Source organism: Oryctolagus cuniculus, chromosome 15 (genome assembly GCF_964237555.1).
Source record: "Oryctolagus cuniculus chromosome 15, mOryCun1.1, whole genome shotgun sequence".
Taxonomy (NCBI): Eukaryota; Metazoa; Chordata; class Mammalia; order Lagomorpha; family Leporidae; genus Oryctolagus; species Oryctolagus cuniculus.
Genome location: NC_091446.1, coordinates 16,437,379 through 16,464,767, shown reverse-complemented (window position 1 = coordinate 16,464,767; position 27,389 = coordinate 16,437,379). Strand labels below are relative to the sequence as shown.

The window sequence follows — 27,389 nt, the reverse complement described above, 5'->3', positions numbered from 1 at the left end:
GAAAAGCTCATATTAACTTTTATTTAAGTATGTATATATAAAAGTTTAATCTTATAATTTTAAAGATACATAATTATATATTATGCTGTCCATCTAGTTTATCCATTGTCATGAATCCTTTTGGTCCCTGAACTTGCCTTTGCTTCCTCCCTTACAGCTCTGCGCAGAATACAGCTGCATCACCGTCATGGGTAGTAATGAGATCCCAGTCTCAGTTCTTTGAGGATGATGAGGGGCATTCAGCACCATGAACATGTTGTTCGAACATAAATGAGAAAATAAAAACTATATGGTGATTTTCATGAGGTTTTTCACATAAAGTGTTATTTCATATCCCTATAGATACCACTACTAATGAGCCACACCTAAAGTACTTAGCTACAATTGAGTCCTCCATGGAATCATCAATATCCAGCTTCCAATTTCCACTCTTTAAAATACTTGTCCATTCTGCTCCTAGACTTCCAAGTGCCAACATTTACGGTAGGTATGATTTTCTGGGGTTTCAGCCACTGGACAAAGCGTTTCATTTCTAGGAAGCTGCTGTGCTCACTATAAGGAATTCCTGCAACATCAAAGAAGAGACATATTCTACTAAGAACCAAACTAATAAAAGAATTCAAAAGCATAAAAGAGAAAAACAATCCAAAGTATTTTTGTCAAAAACTCTTTAGTGCTTTAGAAAATACCATGTTGATATCTTTTATAAAGAAACCACACTGTTGACATCTTTTATAAAGTAAAATAACGTAAAATTTAGAAGTTTAAAACTATTACTCGGGGCTGGCACTGTGGCGTAGTGGGTAAAGCCGCCACCTGCAGTGCCAGCATTCCATATGGGTGCTGGTTCGAGTCCTGGCTGCTCCACTTCTGATCTAGCTCTCTGCTGTGGCCTGGGAAAGCAGTAGAAGATGGCCCAAGCCCTTGGACCCCTGCACCCACGTAAGAGACCTGGAAGAAGCTCCTGGCTCCTGGCTTCGGATTGGCTTAGCTCTGGCCGTTATGGCAACTGGGGAGTGAACCAGCAGATGGAAGACCTCTCTCTCTCTCTCTGCCTCTCCTTCTCTCTCTGTGTAACTCTGACTTTCAAGCAAAATAAAGAAATCTTTAAAAAGAAACTATTACTTTTCTACATATATACTTAGTAACATGCATTTTACAGAGCCTTGTTTAATTAGAATTTTCTTCTTTTAAAAAATTCTTTCTCTTAGACACTTCTCTCAGTAATGAAGTTCAGGAAAATCTAGAAGTATGGGTAAAATGTGAAGAATAACAAGCAGAAGACTTAATTTTAAGCATGGGTAAGCAGATCCCAGTCCACAACCCTGGCGTATATAAAAAATAATAAAGAAGAAAAAGAAAACCAAATCCTAATAATCCCTTTGTATCTTTATTGAAAATTGGGTACCCAGCAAAAGGGAGGAAAGACCCTGCTTTGAGTAAACTGTGGTTTTCAGACGAGGCTGAGGGTGAGTCACCGGCAGCCATGCAGTAAACATTTTGCCACCAACCATGTACTAACCCAACTCAGGGACGTGGTGAAGCTCTTCAGAGAGAAAAGCTTAGCTGGGTTTATACCTCTTGTTATCACCACATCGTGCCCTTCCTCTTCCAGCGCTCGGTATCTCAGCGTCATCTGGGCTTCTAGCACGAAACTACAGCACCCCTCCTTCCAGGAAATTCTTGAATTTCCTCTATCACTGATCACACAGATGGATGACCTGCGCAGGTCAACATCCACCTACTGTCAATCCCTCTATGTCAGTTTACAATGGACAAGACAGGATTAGAGCTGCAGGGAGATGTTACTCTTGAGTGCCTATTTTCTTGAGTCTCAATTTTATAGCATTTCAGAAAGAATTTAAAGTCATTATAAACATTAAGCATGACAAATTTTAATCATTATACCATATATTGAAATATTTCCTTTGGTCTGGGGAATAACATCAGCCATAGTTGTTAGCTTGTCAGAATGAGTCCATCCCGTCGGTCGAAACGCCAAAATCTCATCATATTTCCCACCAAACTTCTTCAAATGACTCTGTAATCCCTGTGAAATGAAAATAACATATGATTTAATGGTCAACGGAGATAGGTTATGTGGAATAAAATGGAATGATTAACGATATTACGCTAGCACAGTCACAGGGAGTTTTTCACTTGTTAAACATTAGCTCGCAACAATCTCATGCCATACTTCTAAAGAAAAAGGATCACTAAAAAAAAAATATAAAACTTTTTTTCTGCTTTACTTATTTGAAGTTGAATAAACTTTAGTCTGGAAAAAAAAATGAGGTGACTTTAAACAACTAGTTATGTGTAAAAATTATAATGTAATTATGTAATATACACATACATAATAATATATAAAATACTTATTATATATGTAATTATGTATAAAATTATAAGTGATAGTTGCCAAAAATATTCTATCTCCAAAAGCTACTCTACAGAGATACTGACATTAACACTGGTAAACATCCATACAAACCTAACTCCATGAATATCCACCAACAAAAGACTGAGAGATGGCTAGAAAGACAGAAATAATTTTTATAAGAATGGTATTATACTCAGTAGAGGTATACATTTAAACAAAAGCATAATAGCATTCTCTTGTGTTTACTCCTTTTCCACACAAAGATTACTTTTAAAACTCTTCATGCTACAACAATTGGAAGTAATACGCTCCCTTCATAAATCGTGAGTGCAACAGAACGTCCTCAAACTAAAATCATAATACACAACGACATTTGATAAAATTCTTAGAAAATAAATGACCAGAGTTCAATCTTTGAAAGACAAATGCTGAAGACAAAAACAACACAAGATCAGGCTGGCATTTTGGTGTAGTGTGTTTTGCTGTCACCTGCCACAAAGGCATCCCATATTAGACTGCCACTTCAAGTCCTGGCTGCTCTGCCTTGGATCCAGTTTCCTCCAGTTAACGTGCCTGGGAAAACAGCAGAGGATGACCCAAGTACTTAGGCTCCAGCCACCTATGTGGGAGACCTAGATGGAGTCCCTGGCTGCTGGTTCCTGGCTTCAGCCTACCGCAGATTTGGCTGTTGTGGCCATTTTGGGAGTGAAAGATCTCTGTCTCTGTCTGTCTCCACCTCTCTCTGTTGCTCTGCTTTTCAAATAAATAAATAAGTAAATATTTTTAAAAAGAAATGTCACAGGAATATAAAATAACTAATTTCTTTGGTCTTAAGATGAAAATCCAGTTTTAAAGGCTTTAACAATAAAATTCATTCCACTGATAAACTGATAAAAATCCTTTGGTTTCTTTCATATTACAGGTAACATTTTATTTAATCTGAAGTGAAATAGAAGAATAGCTACCATAAAACAGGTTTTTTTATTTTTTGTTTTTGTTTTTGTTTTTACCAACTACCATGCCTACCAAAGAAAATTTAAATAACTAAGTTTCCATTATAACTTCTCTGGTACTGCAAATTTTAAAGTTTTTGCCTTGGTCACTCTAGGACCTCACTAATGTAATGTTATTTGTTTAGTTATTTGCTTAATTGCTATTGTTCCTACTCTTGTCCTCACAAAGACAGGAAATAGTAAGAAACTGAGTTTTAGAGTAAGTATAATACTAAAACTGAGAATCAAAATGTCAGCATGTCACCATACCTGTTTGTCTCTGCAAAAACATAGAATTAAAGGAGAACAAATTTTTGCCTTTTCTGAGGAAAAGTTACCACAAAAACATCATGTGGCACAGGCTGGTATCATAAAAATTTAGGATGCTATCACATAAACCAGGCCTGCATAAAAGCCTGTCAACAGTCACCAGTAATCCATAAATCATAATTTGAGAACTACCTTCCTGAGGAAATTTATTAAGAATGGTTTAGGAGACAGTTACAAGATGGCAGAGTAGGGAGGGAGCTTACTGCTCTAGTCTAAGAGAAGATAGCTTAAAAAAAGTGCAGAGGGGCTGGCGCTGTGGCATAATGGGTAAAGCCACCGCCTGCAGTGCCGGCATCCCATGTGGATGTAAGTCCCGGCTGCTCCACTTCTGATCCAGTTCTCTGCTATGGCCTGGGAAAGCAGTGGAAGATGGCCCAAGTCCTTGGGCCCCTGAACCTCCACGGGAGACCTGGAAGAAGCTCTGGCTCCTGGCTTCAAATCTGCACAGCTCCAGCTGTTATAGCTAACTGGAGACTGAACCAGCAGATGGAATACCTCCCTCTCTCTGCCTCTCCTTCTCTCTCTGTGTAACTCTGACTTTCAAATAAATAAATAAATCTTTAAAAAAAAAAAAGTGCAGAGAAAAGTACAATCTCAGAGAAGAGTTAGGGAGAAAACAGCAGAGGGAACTCTATGCAAATTAGAGGGACACAGTGAACCTACATGGAGGGCACAGATGCCCACAACTCAGGACCCCAGCAGCCACGACCCTCCCCACCAGCATTGAAGTGTGAGGTGAGACCAGACTGCAGCAGCCCAAGCCACTGGCAATAAAGCTGCAGGAAGAGCCTAGAGGGAACCCAGCTTGGAGCCCCATGGGGTATAGCGTATCTGCCAAACTTGAGGAGGAAAAAGGAAAGGAGGAACACATTTCTTTCTCCCTGATCACCTTACAACGGTGTCCTGTAACAAGCCGAAAGAGCAGTCGCCATTTTGGACACACCTAACAGCTGAGCCAGCTCATTTCTGCACGCAGCAACCAGCAAGTGGAGATTCCTCACTCTGATGGGGAGAACTAACAGGGAGCTGAGTGCTTATGACTGTGGGAGGCCTGTGTGCCGGGACTGTGAAAAAAACTGAGGCTGTGTGGGAGGACTCACAGTGTGGCTGGGACTGTGGGCAGTCACTGTGGGGGAGTTCACACGCTCAGGGCATCCTGGTTACCTGGTGAGGGACACTGCTGGGGAATCTGAGCTCACCCTGAGGACTGCACAGATCCTTTGTGTGGTCCTTGGGGTAGAGCAGACGAATATTATATGCACTGGGGCTAGCACTCAGGCATAGGTCTCCTTTGAAGAAAGGAGCTCAGCTGAGCAGAAAAAAACCTCCCTTCTGATTAAAAAAAAAAAAAAAAAAAAGATTTACCATGTCAAACCTGGGTGTGTCACCTTAGACATGCCCTGAACCCAGGAGAACTGAACAAAACTCCCTGGCCACACCCACCACACACCTCCAGATACTCACTGAATGCAGAAACTCCACTTATCTACAGAGGTAGAGTACAAAGACAAAAGCCACCACAGCGGAAAAGGCAAAGAAGAAACCAATGAGTATTTCCACAAATGCCGAATAACAAACACACCAATTCAAGAAACAAGAATAAGGAAGACAACATGACACCCCCAAAGGATCACATACTTTAATACTAGATTATGAAGATGATGAAATTGAAGAAATGCCAGAAATGGAATTCAAAAAGTTGATCATAGGATTACATAGAAGTAATCAGAAGCACAAATGTACAAACTACTGAAATTCGTACATGCCATGAAAGAAAATTTCTCCCATGAAAATGAGATCTTAAATAGAAATCAAAATGAAATGAAGAATTCAATAGAACAAATACAAAATGCAGTGGAAAGCCTTAACAGTATCAGTAAAGCAGAAGAAAGATATCTGACTTAGAAGACAAAGCACAGGAAATTATACAGTCAGACCAAAAACAAGAAGAGAAAATTAGAAAACTAAAAAACACTGTTGAGAATCTACAGGATACTACCAAGCAACCCATCATACAGGTTCTAGGTGTTCCTGAAGGCATGGAAAAAGAGAAAGGATTAGAAGACCTTTTTAGTGAAATAATAACAGAAAACTTCCCTAATTTGGAGAAAGAAAGGAACATCCAAGTACAAGAAGCACATAGACCCCCGAATAGACATGACCAGAAAAGATCTTAACTACAACACATCACAATTAAACTCACCACAGTAAAACATAAAGAAAAAATTCTAAAATGTGCATGAGCGAAACACCAGATTACTTTCAGAGGATCTCCAATTAGACTCACAGCGGACTTCTCATCAGAAACCCTACAGGCTGGGAGAGAATGGTGAGATAAAGTCCAAGTCTTAAGAGAAAGAACTGTCAATCCAGAATACTTTACCTTGTAAAGCTCTCATTTATGAATGAAGGTGAAATAAAGACCTTCCATAACAAACAGAAATTGAAAGACTTTGCCATCACCCGTCTGGCCCTACAAAAGATGCCTAAGGATGTGCTGCAAACAGAAACACAGAAACATAGGCATCACTATGAAAGAAGGTGAAGAAAGAAAATCTCCCAGTGAAAGTTCAAAGGAAATTCAAAGTAAAACATAGGAATATTTTTGGAAAAAAGACAGGGCAAAGTTGTTACTTATTAATAGACACCTTGAATGTAAATGGCCTCCAGTTAAAAGACACAGACTAGCTGAATAGATTAAAAACAACACCCATCTATTTGCTGCCTACAAGAAACACATCTCACCAACAAAGATGCATGCAGACTGAAAGGATAGAAAAAGATGTTCCATGCCAACAGAAACCAAAAAAGATCTAGTGTAGCCACCCTAATTTCAGAGAAGATAGACTTTAATAAAAAAACTTGCTAAAAGAGACAAAGAGGGGTACTATGTAATGATTAAGGGATCAATTCAACAGGAAGATATAACTATTATAAACATATATGTACCTAATTACAGGGCACCTGGCTATTTAAAAGAAATGTTAAAGGATCTAACAGGAGAGATAGACTCAAATACAATAGTAAAGGGGGACTTCAATACCCCACTTTAAGCAATGGATAGATCAATCAGACAGAAAATCAGTAAGGAAGCAGCAGATTTAATCAACACTATAGAACAAATGGATCTAACAGATATCTACAGAACTTTTCATCCTACAGTTGCAAAATAAACATTCTTCTTGGGAGTACACAGAACTTTCTCTAGGGTTGACCACATACTGGGCCATAAAGCAAGTCTTAGGAAATTCAAAAAAATTGAAATCACACCACACATCTTCTCTGAACACAATGCAATGAAGCTGGAAATCAGCAACTCAGGAAACTCTAGAACACACGCAAACACATGGAGATTGAACAACATGTTCCTGAATGAACAGTGGGTCATAGAAGAAATCAAAAGAGTAATCAAAAAACTTCTAGAAACAAATGGAGACAACAATACAACATATCAAAACTTATGGGATTCAGCAGAAGCAGTGTTAAGAGGAAAGTTTGTAGCAATTGGTGCCTTCATCAAGAAATTGGAAAGGCATGAAATAAATGACCTATCAATACATCTCAAGGATCTAGAAAAACAGCAAACCAAACCCAAAACTAGTAGGAGAAAAATAATTAAAATTAGAGAAAAAATATCAATAGCCTTTGTATAAACAGACAACGCCAAGGCTGAGATTGAACTTCTAAGATCAATCCCATTCACAACAGCTACAATAAAAACAAATACCTTGGAATAAATTTAACCAAGAATGTAAAAGATTTCTACAATGAGAATTACAAAATATTAAAGAAAGAAAAAGAAGAAGAGACAAAAAAGATGGAAAAATCTTCTATGTTCATGGATTGGAAAAATCAACATCATCAATATGTCCATTCTTCCAAAAGCAATTTACAGATTCAATGGGGATACCAATCAAAACACTGACGACATTCTTCTCAGATCTAGAAAAAATGATGCTGGTGAACCAGACAGCAGGAATGGTACTACTGACAGTGTTTCATGGGTTTTCAAGCATGCCTTGCACATCCTGTAAACTGGTTTTAAGTTTACCTCTTCACAAAAAGTCATCACCTCTGTTGCAACAAAACAATTCTGGCTGGCACAAAATTGGCTATAATTACTAACTAAAATATAGCATGGTAACGATCAACTTCTGGCCTGTGTTTTGAGAATACAGGATCTTTTTAAAATGTTACCATGACATGGTCAATTTAATGGAGGAAGGGGCAGAACTACTGAAGGCAATTCCAGGAAATATCTGTCCCAGAATTACATCAGGTGCTACTGTCAGAAGGGGAGAGGGGATACAGTCTCCACCTTCTGGAAGCTTACAGTAAATAAATCTCCACTTAGAGGGCAATAAACCCCCAGCTTCTGGGTCTTTTTTTTAATAGAAACCACCTACTTTTAATAAATTATTTATTTATTTGAAAGGCAGAATGACACACACACACACACACACACACACACACACAGAGTAAGACAGCAATCTTCCGTCTGCTGATTTATTCTCCAAATGGCCACAACAGCCCAGACTGGGCCAGGCTGAAGCCAGGAGCCAGGAACTTCAACCAGGTCTCCCACACGGGTGGCAGGAACTTAAAACTTGAGCCATCACCCACTGCTTCCACTCTGATATGGGATGTGGGAGTTCCAAGCAGCAGCTTAACTCATTGCACCATAACGCCCACCTCCAACTGCTATTTCTTAACTTGTTCTAACTCTTGTTATCTATGACACCATCAGCTCATAGGGGCCTTCAGGGTTATCTTTTCACAAAGGACTCATTTTTTAGTATAAAATCTTAGAAGTGATAAATGCAGATGTAATGAGTATTGAAAATATACTCGAGGAAGGTATTTGGCAGAGTGGCTAAAATGTTACTTGGGACACCCATATCCTACATCAGAGCGCCTAGGTTCTAGTCCTGGCTCAACTCAGAGTCCAGTGTCCTGCTGATGCAGACTCTGTGAGGCAGTGGCAATGGACCAAGTGATGGGTAACTGCCACCCACACAGATGACCTGGATTAAATTCCCAGCTCCTTGCCAGCACCTGGGGGAGTGAATCAGCTATTGGGAATTCTCTCTCTCTCAAGATAACAACAAAAAATTTAATAGGCTTAATAACTCCAGATCACTCCCTTTTCAAGGATATAAGCCTTAAAGAAATTCAAACATTTTATTCACTAAAAGCAATCTGAATTTATAGCTATCTAGAAATTTTAATTTTTGTTAAGTTTGAATTTGTAAATATATGATCTTTAAAAGGCCTCGGGTAGCAGAAACCAGTCTGCAAAGCTGCAGGCGGTGAGGGAACTGATTCCCGTGCCAGGCTGATGAGTCAGTTTCCCTGCCTGCACTTCAGATCTTGCTCAGAAACATTACTAGATCAACTTTACCTCATCTAATTGCTCCTTACCTCTCACAAGATAAAAATCTTCACCCCTATGACTACAGCAGCTCCCTTTCTGCACCTCCCTCTGCCATCAGCATATCTGGATCCGCTTCTTGGCCAAGCTCTGCTTCCTGTCTCCACTTCTCACTTCCTATTCACTCTTCTCCTTTCTGTTCTGCAAAGCAGAAAACTCACTCTTTTTTATTCAACTTCATAATTTAAAAGTTTTTAGTATATTCGCAAAGTTGAGGTAACACCACACTAATTCTGGAACATTTACACTGCTACTAAAAGAAACCCTACACCTACTGGCATTCACTCCCTAGGACTCTTCTTTAAGAGCTGGCAACCACTCGTCTATTTTCTATCTTTACGGAGTTCAGCATTCTGGACATTTCAGACAAATGAAGTCATAAAATATGTAGCCTTTTGTACCTGGCTTCTTCCACCTGGCATGATGACCTCAAGGTCCACTCACAGTGTCTAAACCATATTTCATTTAATAGAGAGAAGAGATTTTATTTATTCATTGATAATTTGATGAGCATTTGGATTATTTCTATCTTCTGGCTATTTTAGATAATACTGCTATGGATTTTTCCTGTAGAAGTTTTTGTGTGCACCTATATTTTCAGTTCTCTTGGGTCTACAGGACTAGAATGGCTGGGTCACAGGGTCACTCCACATTCAACTTTTAGGAATTACTAGGCTGTTTTCTAAAGCAGCTGTACCATTTTCCAGTCTCACCAGCCAAGAATGAGGCTCCCAAGTTCTCCATATGCTCACGGATTGTTGCTGTCTGTCTTTATTGTAGCCATTCTGTGGCGACTTCTGGCTAACCACATCTTACTGGCTTTGGATTACAGTTTCCTGATAGCTAACAACTCTGAGTCTCTTCACATGCTTATTGGCCATTTGAGCATCTTCCTTGGTGAACTAGCTTTTCGTTCATTCCCCAAGTCTTTGCCCTCTGACATCACTTCACTCAGTGTTGGTGTGGGTCATCAAAGAAGTTCTAATTGTCATTCTCTTCTTATTTGATCTCTCTGGAGCGTATAGTACTTCTGGACACTCTTTCTTGAAAGTTCTTTATGCCTCTCATTTATATAATACCCTGACTCCTCCACCCCAATAACTTGTTCAGCTGGAATAAACGAAGTTAGTGGGAAATAAAACCGCAAACTAAAAATAATAAAAGAAGGTATACCCTCCTCTGGATAGCAGTTTTCATTGTTAGGATTAACTGGCGTCTCATTAGTCTCCAGAGAAATTGGATGCCTCTCAAATTTAAAATAGATTTGCAAAGCTAGCTTAAACAACAATGGACAAAATTATACCTTGGTTATTCCTAAAATTTTTATGAATTACATACTCATGAAAATAAGCCACAAAAATGTTACCTTAATCTCACAAACAAAGGAGCAGTTATACCACAGAGAATTTCCTTACTCAAGGGAAAGACCTAAAACATTAATTGTCTTTATACAACGTGGATTATTATTTATAAGACAGACACAGGAGTCAGCATCCTGAATTATTTCAAAAAATTCAATATAAATTATATCATGAACACATAGCAAATATATCCCTTGGAATGAATACTAGAACTTTTTCTCAGGATACACTTTCACTATTTTATTTAATTCTCTCAGTTTTCAATATGTCAATGTTTTAGAAATGCTAACACAGAACAGAATAGACCTGAAGAAAAGTAAGACCTCCAGAGAGTCTTCTACTCATTTCCCCATTCACCTAGAAAGAACTGGAAAACTGTCTTAAAGCCACGAGGTTTCAATAACCAGACAGGTACATTCCTTTCTATTTTTGCTCCTTTCTATACAGAAACACTAGTTCTCTAGTTCTTAAATTCCTGGTGGGCACAAAAATCACACTATGCCATTGCACATACAGACAAACTAAAAGCACTTACAATTCCCTTTAAAAGATTTTTTAGGGAAAATTTTACTATAGGTGTAACTCTACTGTAATTGTGTTCCTCTAAGGTAAATGAATGTAAAATGGGACTGCAGTTTACAATTATTCGGGCTCAGAAAACAATACCCCAAAATACCGCACCTTGGTATGCTGATTGTTTTAAATTAAAGACCTCAGGAGAGGAGCAGATGCTGGAAAAGACTTCACTGTGGTGCTGCTTTATCTACTTAAAGACCAAACGCACCAAAGAATTACCTTTGGTCCGTTCAGAGCTTTCGCTAGCTAAACTCATTCTGCAGGAAGGAAGATTAAAGAATATAACCACAATTGGATTTTGTCACAAGCTATTCTCTGTCCCCAGGTCCATTCAATTCCCAAACTGAATCATTCACTATTGTATGAGTATTTGGCCCATTTATCACCCAAAATCATGAACCTCACCTCAAAATTGTCACACTTCCCTTCCCCCTCTCCGCTGTGAGGAACAGTGTAAAGGCACGTGGTTCTCACTGGGTAACCACACTCCTGTGATCGTCCTCTGGGCAATTAATAAATCTGTATATCCTTTTCTGCTGTTAATTGCTATCGTCTGTTCATTTCTGTAAAACTTCAGAGTACACAATCATCACATTCTTTTCGAGTTTGTCTCAGAAGACACAGCATTTGGATGCTTACCTTGAAGTTAATTTGCATCATTGGGAGAAGGTGAACCAATGAATTGCACATATCTGTAGTGATGAGGGAATTAATTTCCGGTATATTGAGGCACCGTAATGTTTTATATTTCTCTTGGGACATACCCACTTTTGAACCTAAAACGTCAGCAATGGCTGAGGGAAAGGAAAATGTTAAAAACAGTAAAATGACAGCTTGTGAAAAAATAATAAAACCACAACTGAGTTAATTTTTAAAATAAGAATTTACAAAATAGAAATAAATTCAAAACATTCACATTTTAATGATATATTAAAAAGGCTGAACAATTCTGTAGGTTGACTGGATAAAATAAATTGTGGGAAAGTCAAATAATTTATTTTTAAAGCCTTGTTACTTATTATTTGAAAACTTCAAAAGATATTTAGAAAGGGGTGGTGAAAGGGAAGAACTGATTTGGGAAACTTAAAATCCTGACACTTTCACTTCTTTCAGGTTGAGCATCCCTTATCCAGAATGCCTGGAGCAGCAGTGTTTCAAGTTTGAGTGTTTTAGATTTTGGAATATTTGCAAAGACTTTACCAGTTGAAATCTCTAGTTTGAAAATTCAAAATCCCAAATGCTCTGAAACCCAAAATACTTTGATTACCTAAACAACACTAAGTTTCAGGTTCTGGAACATTCTGGATTGCAGATTTTCAGATTACAGACGTTCAACTTGTATCTTAATGTTTAACACAATATGAAAACATTTAGGAAGAAAGGGAAAGCTTGTGAAAACACAGTATAACACTGCCCAGGCAATCTGCAGTTACACACCCAGAGGTCATTTACCAACAAAAATTAAAACTGTTGTTTAAAATAATTAAATGCTTATCCTCAAAGAATACAGCACTATAACTAACTATGCATTAACCATTTGTTAAAGTTTATTTAAAAATAATGGAACATGGATATTTGTGCTATAAACATCTTATAGATACAAAGGTTAAGATACACATGCTTACGATTTTCCCATTAAGTTAAGTCTTTCGAAGTTTACATGATTCAAACTTTTAAATTTTCCTTCAGCTTTAAAAGTAACATTGAATCATTTCAGGAAATAAATGCCAAGTGCAACCACAGAGACTGAAAGGGCTTTATGAAAAAAGAATCTGAACTGTATAATATATTAATGTAAATTAGATACAGCTATCACCCACCTAGGAAGACTTTCTCTTTTCCAATAGAATAGGTGCCACAGACAACGAGAGCACGTGGGTTCAGCGTTACAGCCTCAAAGGCAGTGTTGATGGCGAACTGGATAACCTCTTGCTGAGATGGAAAGGTATATTCTGGGCTGCAATACCTGAAATATGGAAACGTACTTATTAAAAGAACAACTAAAAAGCCATAGTCTTAAATTGGATCCTATTTTAGAAAAATAAGCTTTAGCAAGTCCCATACAATGGCGATATAATATGTTAAAACCATGACAGCTATCTTTTATCTTACTGCCTGAGGTTAAAATAGTTATTACCAGTTATTGCTAACTTGTGATGGAATTATAAGCTTTCATATAAATTTTTCATTTCATTAACCTCAATTTAAAAAACTGCAATCTGAAGACCTGTTTCTTCCAAGACTGTTTCTAGCCAGATAGCTATTTCAGTTATGAATTATAACCTCAGTCACTATCACAGAAAATATTGATAGCAATTATATTTGGACTAAAGAGTTCTGCTTTAGGAAGAATTAAACTATTGAAACTAAACATGAATTTAATAAAGTGGTTTTAGATCAAACAATTAATACATGGTTGATACAGTCTCTTCTTACAGATACAGGAATACAACATATCCAATAAGGTCTGACTTGACACACATAGTGAAAAATTAAGCCTAAACTACTATCTGTATACACTTGGAATGAAAAGTAAGCAGTTCTTCAATAAAAAAAAACTAGTAAACTGGGGCTGGTGCTGTGGCCCAGCAAGTTAAGCTGCCGTCTGCAGCACTGGCATCCCTTATGGGTGCGGATTCAAGTCTTGGATGCTCTACTTCCAATCTAGTTCCCTGCTAATGCACCTGGGAAAGCAGCAGAAGATGGTCCAAGTCCTTGGGCCCTTGCATCTACATGGGAGACCCGGAAGAAGATCCTAGCTGCTGGCTTTGGCCTGGTTCAGTCCCAGACATTGTGGCTATTTGGGGAGTGAACTGGTGGATGGAAAATCTGTTTCTCCTCTTTCTCTCTGTATCCCTGCCTTTCAAATAAATAAATAAATAAATCTTAAAAAAAAGAAATAATAAACTACAAATACCAAAGAAACATTTTTCCCAATTTTGAAAATTGTTTTTGATAGTTAACCACCAGGAAAGAAGAAAAAACTTAGTCTTTTAACTTATAAAAATCCACAAAGAAATTCAGAATTGCATGTAGAAGAGTATCAAGTAGCAAGGTAGTTTTTTTTAACTTATTGTTACATAATTTACTACTTAAATTATATATAAAAGAACAGAAAAATTAGACATAGTGTGAGAAAACTAGATGTGGAAAAGCCAACCCACCAAAGCTACTTCTTGAAACAAGTTGAAATAGTTAATATAATTATCTCTAACAAATTGATAAGGTATTTTAATGTATATTATATATATAATTTAATGTAAATGCATACATCTTTTATCTGTCAATTATGACAATAAAGTCGCAAAGAAATATATATAACACTATAATATGATAGCTTATGTCATAATATTGATAGTACTTCGGAATTCAAAGTTATTATTTACATATTACCTCTCTGAGAAAAGAACAAAATTAATTTTAAATACTGAGAATCAGAATCAAATTCTGGCCTCTGTTTTCTCTTCACAATTATATTTAATAGCTACACAGATAACTTTGAACAGTTAATCTAAATGGCTGCTTTCCTAAAGAAGGCTGTCCTTCAAATTCTTCTTCCTTATGTCAGTAATAAGATTCTTTTTTTTTTTTTTTTTTTTTTTTGACAGGCAGAGTGGATAGTGAGAGAGAGAGACAGAGAGAAAGGTCTTCCTTTTGCCGTTGGTTCACCCTCCAATGGCCGCCATGGCTGGTGCGCTGCAGCCAGCGCACCGCGCTGATCCGAAGGCAGGAGCCGGGTGCTTCTCCTGGTCTCCCATGCGGTGCAGGGCCCAAGCACCTGGGCCATCCTCCACTGCACTCCCTGGCCACAGCAGAGAGCTGGCCTGGAAGAGGGGCAATCGGGAAAGAATCTGGCGCCCCGACCGGGACTAGAACCCGGTGTGCCGGCGCCGCTAGGTGGAGGATTAGCCTATTGAGCCGTGGCACTGGCCAGTAATAAGATTCTTATATAAATGTACTTTCAAAAATAAATGGCAAAATAATTGAACTGTAGTCAATTAAGTCATATAATAACAAATTTTCCCTTAAGCAAGGATTTTTTAAAATAGCATCTTTCTGATAAATAGCCTTAAAGTAAAAAGAGGCGATAAGCCATCATTTAGATGACCCACACAAACACTCAAATTATTCATGAAATACACAGCCAGCGCTGTCCTAAGAAATGGAAGCCTCCAAAGGCTCTCTTACGTGGTGTCCAAGTACAGCACGTGGACTTTCTGGCCCGCAAGAAGAGAACGTTCCATGCTGGGGTTTGCCCGGAAGTCTCCAGTGTGCAACATGACAGTACCATTAGGAAGATGAAAAAGGATCATGGCGGCACCTGGACAGCTGGACACAAACAGTTTTTTAAAGGAATATTCTTAACACAGAGCACTTAAATCAACAAGTTAGCATACTTCGTCAGGTGACCATCGCAACACAGCATTGAACTACAGACAAAATATAATACTTTGAGGAAATTTACACTTAGCAATTCTGGGTTGCTCAAACTAATATATTCGCAAGAAAGCCTGCTTTCAGGACTAGCACTTGGCTGGCTCCTGGGAAATTGGAATTCCAAGCTAAGCCCCTGCAATACAAACACTGTGCAATACAAACACTGTTTTGTATGCTTGAGGCATGGCTCTGTGGTACTAACTTGATCAAATAGGTTATGCTAACTACCTGATCTATACTGAATTCCTCAATCAAGTTGACTTAAAGAAATCAGAACTCAGGGAAGGCATTCGGCCCGTCAGTTATGACCACATCCTGTGTAGAAATACCTGGGTTTGACATTGGCTCTGGCTCCTGACTCCAGCTTTATGCTAATATAGAGCCTGGGGAGCAGCAGGTGATGGCTCACATGATTGGGTTCCTACAACCCAAAGGGAGACTTGAACCGAGATCCTAGTTCCCAGCTGTGGCCTCTAGTCTGGCCCCTGGCTCTTGTGGGCATTTGCACGAGTAAACAAGTTGATGGAAGATCTCTGTTTCTTGGTCTCTCAAATTAATAAAACATTAATCAGCACTCAAGCTGAGAGGTAAGAAAAAAAATAGCATGCAAAAACTTAAAGGCAACCTAAATAGCATTGGTCTGGATTTTAGGAAACCTAGATTTAGTCTCACATTTTTCTTTAAACATCTGCAATCTCTTTGGTACAGGAGACTGACATTCTATGAAAACAGGGAGAAGCACAGTTGACAACTGCATTTTGGCGTCATTGAGTACTTACATTAAAAAAAAAAAAAAGAAAAAAATGGAACCCATTTCTGTAAACATAATGAATACATCTTCCTTTCCCTTTCACATTCTAATTAACAAAAAGCTAACTGCTCATCTTGTGACTAATTAAAATGTCTGTTCAGTTCAATAAACAAACAGTGCTTGCCTGAGAATTCCAGAAAGCAGCCTTGAGTGAGGCAGCTGAAGCTGCAGTGATCTGGCTCACTCCAGTCAGCATGGCCAGAGGACTAGATCTGTGCCTGCAAGCTCAAGTACCCGCTGTGACCCTACCCAGCCCCTTCTCGCCTGGCTGGAGCCCCGCATGCAGCCAGCCCTATCCCTTGCTTCCCTTGGTTCTGACTCTCCCTTTACTGCCCCTTTCTGCTCCCTTCAAAAGTCCTCCAGTGGGGCTGGCGCTGTAGTGTAGCAGGTAAAGCCGCCACCTGCAGTGCTGGCATCCCATATGGGCACCAGTTTGAGTCCTGGCTGCTCCACTTCCAATCCAGCTCTCTGCTATGGCCTGGGAAAGCAGTAGAAGATGGCCCAAGTCCCTGGGCCCCTGCACTCATATGGGAGACCAGGAAGAAGCTCCTGGTTCCTGGCTTCGGATCGGCGTAGCTCCGGCCGTTGCAGCCCTCTGGGGAGTGAACCAGTGGATGGAAGACCTCTCTCTCTCTCTGCCTCTCCTTCTCTCTGTATAACTCTGACTTTCAAATAAATAAATCTTAAAAGAAAAAAAAAAGTCCTCCCGCTAATTTACAAACTGGGAAAAGCCCTTTTGAGACTGAAGTTCTCTGCTTCTCTCCCAAATGCTAGCCTCAACTCTGATCTCTGGTGAATTGGTTGTTCAGCCTGAGCAGCCCAAGCCCAATTTTAACAGTATCATATGCAAGAAAAAAAAAATCTCCCAGATCTTAAATAGCTAAAGCCTGAACGATTTCTTGGTTTGAGTGTGTGTGTGTTTGTGTGAGTGTGTGTGTGCACAAGAATGCGCGCGAGCAATTCTCGGAATTAAATGGAATACAAGCTGTTAACGTATATAAATAAAATACCAAATGGTGATCTTGTGAAGATTAGCAGCACTATGCTAAAGTGTTTTTAAAGTAATAAGATCGAATATCATACGTCAAATGTAGCAATTTAAACTGGATAAAAATGGGTTAGATAACATTAAGAAGCTATCTAGATTTAATTTCTGATTCTACATTTGGGAACTTTATTTTTAAAGATTTATTTATTATTTGAGAAGCAGAGTTACAAAGAGAGAGAGAGAGAGAGGTCTTCCATCCTCTGGTTCACTCCCCAAATGGCCGCAATGGCCAGAGCTGGAACAATCTGAAGCCAGGAGCCTCTTCCAGGTTTCTCATGTGGGTGCAGGGGCCCAAGGACTTGGGCCATCTTCTACTGCTTTCCCAGGCCACAGCAGGGAGCTGGATCAGAAGTGGAGCAGCCAGGACTCGAACTGGAGCCTATATGGGATGCTGGCTCTGCAGGCAGAAGCTTAACCTACTATGCCACAGCGCAGGCTGAGAACTTTTTTTTCAAAAATAGAAATGTTTTACTCAAGTTGTAAGAAATATCAAACATGTTAATTTTAATCAAAAAGTTGTTACATAACCATGCCAGTGTGTTTTCCTTGTGAACATTTAAAGAATGAGCTACTATTAAGATAACTTTTAATACTTACTGATTGGCATCAAGCAAAACAACTTTCACACCATTCACTACACATTCAGTGTCCATTGGCAACGTATGGATATATTGTTCTTGCACATGAAGCTTGTTTTTCAACAAATTGCCAGTTATCTGCAAAACAGGATATGCTTATTGCTGATATAAACACTTTTATTTCATGTCTAATTTAGAACTACAGTATCTTAATAATCTCCCTGTTTTTCCACTTAGATTCACATAAACCCGCCACCACGCCAGAACAACTTCTTACTTCAATCATGTCACCCCCCTGCTTGAACAGTCACTGGCTCTCCCTCACCTGGAGAAAGTCCATCATTCCCAGCACGTGGTACAAAACCCCTGCTCATTCCTGTGGGTTTCTCTCTCGCCACTCCCTGTCTCCAGTTCTCACCATTCTGAATTATCTGAAATGCCTAGAAAGGCTTGTTAACTGTTCTTCACATAAACTCTACTCTCACCTGAAACGCTTTCTCCTCCTTCCTCTGCTGGATTTCGAGTCAGAGGGATCTGCATTCAAACTCAGGCTCTGCCACTTGTTATGACTTGGCAGATGTCACTTAACGTCTCCAAACCTCAGATGCCTCACTAATAAAAACAAGACACTTCTGGAGCACCGTGAGGATTAAAACAAATTCTAGCTAAAGTCCTGAGTTCCAGAGGTTAAAATGTGTACCTCTGAATAATCAGTTCAAAGTATCTCTTCCCCTATAAAACTTCCCCTAACCTTAGCCTGGAGGAGAGGAACGCGCTCCCTTCTCTCTGTTCCCAGGCACTCTATTCATTCTCTACTGAAACTTCAATCCTGGTATGCTGTTATTTGTGAGTCTTTCTCTTGGGGGCTTCAAGCTCCTTAGAAGTCAGGCATTTTGCCATGTGTATCTATTTAGCACTCAAAGAATGTCTACAGAATGCATTTGAGGTTTGTTTTTTGTTTTTGTTTTTGTTTTGTATACCAATTTTTTCCTTGAAATAAAACGTGTTTCTTAAAAACTGACATCAACTCATTTTAGAACCTCAGTGTGGAATCTCCTATCTTTTCTAGTAGAATGACAGATCTTACAGTTTTTGTTTCCTTTTAAGCAAATTGCTTACAAATCTGCCCTGATGTACAAAGTCCTTATTTAGAACACTAAAACTTACCTCAGTGCAATAAACTGGAAATGTGGAGTTTTTAGACAACCCCGCATAATGATCAGAATGGAAATGTGTGAGAAAATAGGCGGAGCAGCCTTCAATCATGCCATACCGAAAGGCATCCACCGTGAAGCCAGTTCCTGCAACAGACAGCAACAGAGCAGGTCGAGTGAGCACCAACAAGGTATCAATTTGATCATAATGAGCCCTCTATCACCTTTATATCTCATTTCCAATTTAACGCTAATGTATTTAAAAATGCATCACACATAAATTTAGCAAAAAGTTATACCAGAAATGGGAACAAGTCATATTTCTACTAAATAACCCCAGAGATTTTTGTGTTTGTAAATAACTGCACTCTCCCCCACCCCAAAAAAAAATCAAAATCCTAATGCTACAAATCAATTGCTTGTTTAGTTAATACCTTCATGACACACGCCAGGCAGCTAAAATTCTTTATTTATGCAAAACAGCAAAAAGGCTAACTTTCTTCAAAAACATGAATTCCCAATGGGGACAACCATGCATATGCTTTTATGTGGGCAAAAAGTGGTTGAGGACCAAAAAAACCTTAAATATTATAAAAGTCTCTGGTCCTCCAAAAGCCACAGAATAATAAAAGATACCTATGGTCTTTGAACTTCATGGCAGTGTGGAAGTAGGTATGGGTATGGGGCTGGGGACAAGAGAAAACTTCTATGGCATCCCACTAAAGGAGCAATAATGAAAAAAAGGCCAATAAATTCTATTCTAAAATGCGCCCAGGAAATAGGGGTGCTGACTGCTGGTAAGCAGAATTTCACAGGTCTACTGAGGTTATCAACACATGGCATATTAGTTTTAGGCTCATTTAAAGTATAGAAAATTAATCAAGGGACTGGCAATGTGGTGTAACAAGTTAAGCCAATGCCTACAATGACAGCACCCCATATGAGTGCTGATTTGAATCTCAGCTGTTCCACTTCTGATCCAGCTCCCTGCTAATGCACCTGGGAAAGCAGAAAAGATGGCTCAGGGCCAGATGGCTCACTAGGCTAATTCTCCACCTGTGGCACCGGCACCCTGGTTTCTAGTCCCGGTTGGGGTGCCGGATTCTGTCCCGGTTGCTTCTCTTCCAGGCCAGCTCTCTGCTGTGGCCCGGGAGTGCAGTGGAGGATGGCCCAAGTCCTTGGGTCCTGCACCCGCATGGGAGAAAAGGAAGAAGCACCTGGCTCCTGGCTTCGGACTGGCGCAGCGCACCGGCCATTTGGGGGGTAAACCAAATGGCCTCTGTCTCTCTGTCTAACTCTGCCTGAGAAAGACAGAAAGACAGAAAGAAAGAGATGGCTCAGGTGCTTGGGCCCCTCTACCCACGTGGGAGAACTGGATGGAGTTCCAGGTTCCTGGCTTTGGCCTAGTCCAACCCTGGCCATTACAGCCCTTTGGGGAGCAACGCAGTGGATAGAAGCTCTCTCTCCTTCTCTAATTCTGCCTTTCAAATGAGTAGATTTTTTTTCTTTAAATGAAAAAAATAGAAATAATTATTAAAAACAAAACTGATGTAATGACATATAAATGCTACTGTCTACACAAAAAATCTGAACAAAGTATAGATCTAGAACATTAATAAAACATTTTTTCAAAATCTTTCTGAAACCAAGTATATTTTTGCTCTATATTTTTTCAGAAGTTACTGAATTTTTCAAAATTCAATTCAATTCATGACACATTTTTCTACCAACTCATCTGTGTAGGCGTAAGAAATTATAATCTTCTGAAAATACAAAAACCAAGTTCTAATATGATTTAAAATGTTTGGAATTTATATGTACACATATATCTGCACATATACATAAATAAATACACATATTTCTCTCTTTGAAGATATGAGTATTTGGTACTTTCTCACAAGAGCTTAGACACTGCCTTTTTCTTTTTTAAATAGCTACAGATGCCTCCCCTTCTTCTGCATGCAACTGAATCCCTACTGCTTTCCTACTAATCTTTCTATAATCTGTAATATCTTCCTACCTAGTATGGTAACTTGTACACAGAATATGTTTAATAAAAATTTCATGAATTGAATGGAGTAAAAAAATTCAACCAAAAAAAAAAAACCACTAAAAAACCTAGAGCATGCTTCAAAAAGTTTGTAGGAGATGGAGTTAAAAGATAAGTTTAGCATTGTGGCTTAGCAGGTAAAGCTGGTGCTTCAGACTCTGGCACCCACAATGGACACCGGTTCCTTTCCTGGCTGCTAGTGGCCTGGGAAGGGCAACAGAGGATGGGTCAAGTGTTTAAGTCCCTGCCACTCATGCAGGAGACCTGGATGAAGCTCCTAGCTTTGGGCTGGCTCAGCCCCTACCATTGCAGCCATTTGAGGAGTGAACTAACAGATGGAGGATCTCTGTCTCTCATCCCTTTCTCTCTGTAAATCTTTCAAAATAAATACTTTTTTTTTTTTTTTTAATTAGTTTTGGCCAGCGCCGAGGCTCAATAGGCTAATCCTCCGCCTGTGGCACCAGCACACCGGGTTCTAGTCCCGGTTGCCCCTCTTCCAGTCCAGCTCTCTGCTGTGGCCCGGGAGTGCAGTGGAGGATGGCCCAAGTGCTTGGGCCCTGCACCTGCATGGGAGACTGGGAGAGGCACCTGGCTCCTGGCTTCGGATCAGTGCAGTGCGCCCGCCGCAGCGGCCATTGGAGGGTGAATCAACGGTAAAGGAAGACCTTTCTCTCTGTCTCTCTCACTGTCCACCCTGCCTGTCAAAAAAAAAAATTAGTTTGGTGTAAAAAAATTTTGACATCTGGGCCAGCGCTGTGGCTTAGCAGGTAAAGCTGCTGCCGGCATCCCACATGGGCATCGATACAAGTCCCAGCTGCTCCACTTCTGATCCAGCTCCCTGCTCTGGCCTGGGAAATCAGTAGAAGATAACCCAAGTCCTTGGGCCCCTGCACCCACATGGGAGACCTGGAAGAAGCTCCTTGTTCCTGGCTTCGGAGTGGCGCAGCTCCAGCCGTTGCGGCCAATTGGGGAGTGAACCAGTGGATAGAAGACTCTCTCTCTCTCTCTTTCTGCCTCTCCTTCTCTCTCTGTGTAACTCTTTCAAGTAAAATAAATAAATCTTTAAAAAAAAATACATACGATACAAATTGTGTCATACACACCAGGATCAATGACCATAATGTTAAAAAGTTGTCTTTTGTTACACTGAGCAGATAGTTCAACTTACCAGGTATTTTCTTATAGAATGGGCAAGTCCTTTTTCTTAATTCTCTTGCATCAGATGACTCTGAGATTTTTGAGTTTCTTCTTTGTAGCCCACCATAAGCAGATCTTACGAAGACTTGGTCTTCACTTAAATCGACTGTTCTGGATAGTGGATTACTAGCAAGGTGATCTGACCTCTTCTGATGTACTTCTTCCTGTAGCGAATTTGACTTCTTATGTCGCTTTCTCTGACGCTGTGACCTCTCAATAGGAATCTCCACAGAGAGCTGACTCTCATTTACATTCTTTGCATCAAATTCTAAATCACTTAAAGATTTTTCTGCTTTCCTCTTGCACTGCCGGGACCTCTTTGCATTAGGACTTTGAGCTTGATTTAAGTCCACCCCTTCTAACGCACTTTTCTTCGGCGATTTCTCTTCTTTTCTTTTGGGTGGTAGTCCAAAATACACACCTATATCCGTTTGCTTCATTACCTTAGTAGAAGGCTGTCTTGAATCACACTTAGGACCAGAGGGCAATATTTTCAAAGACTCGGTGGCAGGAGGTGTGCTAGGAATTCTTTCTCTATTTAAAACTGTGACTTTACCACCACCTGGCATATTGTCTAACGTCTTCCTGCAGGAACATGCTGAATTCGCATTGTTCTTAGCACTGAGGTTCTCACCCGATAACGCTCTCCTTTGACTTCGACTTGGATGCAAAGTGACTTCGCTCGTAAGTGCTGGAAGGGAAGCTTGATTGTGAACAGCTGACTCTTCAATCCGCTCTTTCTGTTTATCCCTTTGAGATGAGTGAAATTCTGGCTTACCCAGTTTTGTTTTAGGGGCCTGATAATTAGAGGCAGCAGACGCCTCTGTTAATGCAGGTGGAAACAGCAGAGAATAAGGATCATTACTTGCTGACTCATCATATGAAATAATACTCTCATTTTGGGGGATAAGCTGAGACAAATTATTTAGAGCACTGGACCTGTACAATTCTTCATTGTACTTGTCCTGGGTTAAGAAGCTATTTGCTTCGTGGACGCTGTCCTCTTGGTCCTGCAGTGAGGACCCATGGAGTTTTTCAAATGGAGTAGAGTTGCCATCGTCCTCTAGGCTGCCATCTTTAGAGCTCTCAGTACAAAACAGATCCTGCTGTGAATCATCCAGCTTTTCATCCGTATCAGAAGTGTCTTCCTCACTCTGAAGTGGAGAATAGGAGATTTCACAGTTGCTAACGTCATTTTCTGGCAATGACAAGTTTATATGTTTTGAGTTGCTTTGGCTGCTCAACATCTCATCGGCAAGAGGCAAAGCAGCTCCTACCAATTCGTCTTTCTTAACTGCATCTGTAAATTGCAGCACTTGTTGGGACATTTGAGAATTTGTAGAAGAGATCTTTTTATCAGTTTCAGTAGGAGAATGAGATTTTTTTAGACATTCTGTCATTAACAAGGGATCATTTGGAACATTTTTTAAGTTCCCAGTTTGTTTCTGATACAGAGAGCATTTTTCCTCAAGAGAACAAAGCAAGCCTGAATTAGTCTCACTGAAGCTACCACCTGACTCACACACTGGGCTGCTGGGTGGACTATTACCAGCCCTACTCTGGGCAAGCAGGAGGTGAGTGTATCTCTTGTAATGGGAAGGAATGGTTGAGGTACACAGAAGACCATCAGGACACTCTGAAAATTTTAAAAGAGAAAAAGTATAGCATAAGCTTTGACAACATCAGCACTATAAATTAGCCTACAGGTAGAAAACCACACGTCCTACTTTGAGGCTTCATGACAATAGTTATTTTTAACTGCACGATCAAGATCATCATCAAATACCAACACTTGTCGAGGGAGACGGACCAGCAGCATTTGGCACAGCTGTCATGATGCCACTGGGGATGACCACGTTCCATGCTGGAATGCCTGGGTTTGAGTCCCTGGCTGTGGTGGGCATTTCAGGTGGTGGGGGAGGGGGGACTGAACCAGAGACCTCTCTTTCAAATAAGTTTTAAAAAAAATACCAACCCTTGATCTAACCTGGTTTTGCAAGAGATACTTATTTTAAAATCAAACACCTGGGTGCCGGCACTGTGGCACAGGCTAAGCCTCTGCCTGTGGCACCGGCATCCCACATGGGTGCCAGTTCATACCCTGGCTACTCCATTTTGGATCCAGCTCTCTGCTATGGCCTGAGAAAGCAGAAGACAGCTCAAGTGCTTGGGCCCCTGCACCCATGTGGGAGACCCAGAAGTTCCTAGCTCCAGCCGTTGTGGCCATTTGGGGAGTGAGCAAGCGGATGGAAGACCTTTCTGTCTCTCTCTCTGTCTGAAACTCTACCTCTCAAATAAATAAGTAAATTTTTTTTTTAAAAAATCAAATACTCTTTTAGATTGTTTTTCAAATTTTTTACAAAATTGAGATGTTTAAAATATGCAAATTACAATCCAATCTCCACATATTCCAAGTAGGATACTTGTGAAATTCAACATTTATTATACATTGTTAAAGACAATGAAAACATATCAATGCATTTGCATTAGAATCTTAATCAACAGGCCGGCACCAAGGCTCACTAGGTTAATCCTCCGCCTGCGGTGCCAGCACCCAGGGTTCTAGTCCTGGTCAGGGCACCGGATTCTGTCCCGGTTGCCCCTCTTCCAGGCCAGCTCTCTGCTGTGGCCCAGGAGTGCAGTGGAGGATGGCCCAAGTGCTTGGGCCCTGCACCCCATGGGAGACCAGGAGAAGCACCTGGCTCCTGGCTTTGGCTCGGCACAGCGCACTGGTCGTAGAGGCCATTTGGGGGGCGAACCAACGGAGGGAAGACCTTTCTCTCTCTCTCTCACTGTCTAACTCTGCCTGTCCAAAAAAAAAAAAAAAAAAAGAATCTTAATCAACTATGTTTCCTTCCTAACTTCTCTTCCTGCACAGTAGCATGATGATTACAACACAACCGTATTTAGAAACCAGACTACATTTGTAATTTTCTATATAATTCCACAAAAGTAAATAAACTGGGCAATTTACTTAACTTTAAGAATCCTCATCTACAAAATTAAAAAAACCACCTACCTTATTATGGTCATTGTCAGAGGAAAATACCTAACACAGTAAGAGTTCAATTAACCTTTATGAAAACAATTATGTTTATAAATTTTTATGAAATAATAAAATGCACTTAAACCGTCTCAGGTTTGCAACTTCACAATCATACCACTGACTGGTGCAGGGTCTCATCCTTTGGCTTGTTCACTGCTTGCGCTCTTCAGGTCACTGGATTGATGTGTCTGACCCAACGCAGACCTTTTAACCTACATGTGGAGACCCCTACTTTTTCTCTTGTATTACCTGTTTCAGAAACGGAAGGAGAATCCAAACATTCAAAAACATGCCACCGGGGGGTTTGGCCCAGCAGTGAAGAAAAAGGCATCTGGCAATTTGGACAGTGTCCACTGTAAACCGGCCGTGTCTTTGGGGACACTTGCTTGTTTGGGCGAGTCCTACAGCGCTTTCGTGGTGTGCCCCGTGTGTCTTGGGACTGCGGAATCCCATCTCCACAGTCTGAACCCTGGCTGGCTGCTATGCAAGTCTGACAGTCTGTCTCTCCAAGGTGCCTTTCATGGTCTTTCACCTTTGCTTTAGCTCCTTTGGTTCTTTTTTTGTTTCTGTTTGGTTTGGGCTGGTTTCTGCCATCTGTTGCTTGTTCACTGGATTTTGGAATATTTTCAGAGCAACCACTTGGATGTACTGGTTTTGGTTTTCTTTTAGATTTGTAGTCCCAGATCTCTTCTTCCAAAGTTGCGTCTTCCAACATGGCAAAATGATTTTTATCATTAAAGAAGCACTAACCTTTAATACATAGAGTCCATTTCTTGTTGCCAAGTTTTTCAATGGAGTTGTTTTGCGGATAAGTAAACCAAGGCAACAAGGTATCCGCTAACTCCGTGGATATCTACAGCGCTGGGAATGAAAACACTGCCGTTCCATTTACACCACCATAGAATCACGGGAACCTATCCCAGGGGTAGCATCTGCGAGGTGGCCCACTGTGGCTCTATCTCATTCAGGCAGTCAGGCCTTTTCCAGGTATTGATTCAAAAGAATCAGCAAGACTTCGCAAGTTAAGCGCCAGGTTCAACAGCTTAATCCTAGGAGCTTTGGAAAACTGAGGAAGCAAAGGCCAGTTCTCTTTCGAGTGGACACCTGTCCAGCTGGCTTCGCAAGTGTTCCAAACACGAAACAGCTACTAGTCCCATCAGCCACACAGACATCAAAGAGGCCTGGTATTTGACAGCGTCAGTTTCCCGGCCCGGACCCTCCTCCTCTCCAGCAGCGAAGAGCAGACCCTGCACAGTGAACAGAGCGCAGGTGAAGCCGCGTCTGCACGGGGAGGACTCCCCGGAGGAGGACTGTCCTGAAGGCAGCCAGCCTGCTCGCCATGAGATCCAAAGACCCCGGCCCCCACCCGGCGGGGCTTTCTCCTCGGAATGTCGGAGGCCGCCAAGCCGCTGAGCGGGACCTTCGCCCTCGGCAGGTTCAGCACAGACAGCTCCAACAAACGCCGCCAGAGCCCCGGCTTTCCGAAGACTCAGCGGCACGCCCCCAAGTCCCCACACCGCCGCCCACCTGCCACCGCGCCCTGGGGGAGCAGCTCCAGCTGCGTCCGCTCCCCGCCGGGGCCCCCTTCCCGGCTCGGCTGACAGTCCATTCGCGCCCGCACTTTCCGCACTCCCAGCGCGGGGGCAACAGTGTGTTTATGTACAAGCCAAAGCGCTGGCCAGCCACCCGCAACCTAAAAAGCCTTGTCCCTTGAGGATATCCCTACCTCTGTTACCTTTCGCGTCTTGGCGGGAAAAGCTTCCCGGCTGCGTAAACTGTGTCGAATCTGCGGATAGCGATCTAAAGGCGGGGGATTTAAAAAGTTTCTCATTAGTGTCTCCTTTAGCTCTACGGACTATTTTCAAATGTTTTACTCTAACCCCTGCTGGTTTCCAAAGTGGAGGTGGCGGGAATGTTCCCTTAGAGTATCTAGGACGTTGTTCCAGACGCTTTTTCCATGTCGAATCTGGCGCTCTGAATGTCCAGGCTTAGCGGCGG

The 27,389-nt window shown here is 40.8% G+C and overlaps 1 protein-coding gene across 4 annotated transcripts; it reads right to left on the bottom strand.

The window, feature by feature from the left end:
* DCLRE1A (DNA cross-link repair 1A) lies at positions 1–27,389 on the bottom strand. 4 transcript variants are annotated; one of them, XM_051823653.2, is made up of 10 exons: positions 27,127–27,389; positions 25,641–26,638; positions 22,317–23,981; positions 19,112–19,245; positions 17,964–18,082; positions 15,259–15,399; positions 12,891–13,036; positions 11,710–11,864; positions 1,909–2,050; positions 1–565 (listed from the first exon to the last, which is right to left on the bottom strand). In XM_051823653.2, exons 2-10 carry the CDS (start codon positions 26,104–26,106, stop codon positions 405–407), a joined length of 3,129 nt encoding a protein of 1,042 aa, XP_051679613.2. In that variant the 5' UTR covers positions 26,107–26,638; positions 27,127–27,389; the 3' UTR covers positions 1–404. The 4 variants fall into 4 exon arrangements, with proteins under 4 accessions (XP_051679613.2, XP_002718799.3, XP_069913291.1 ...); XM_002718753.5 differs by having other exon boundaries at positions 27,118–27,255; XM_070057190.1 differs by lacking the exon at positions 25,641–26,638 and having other exon boundaries at positions 27,127–27,378.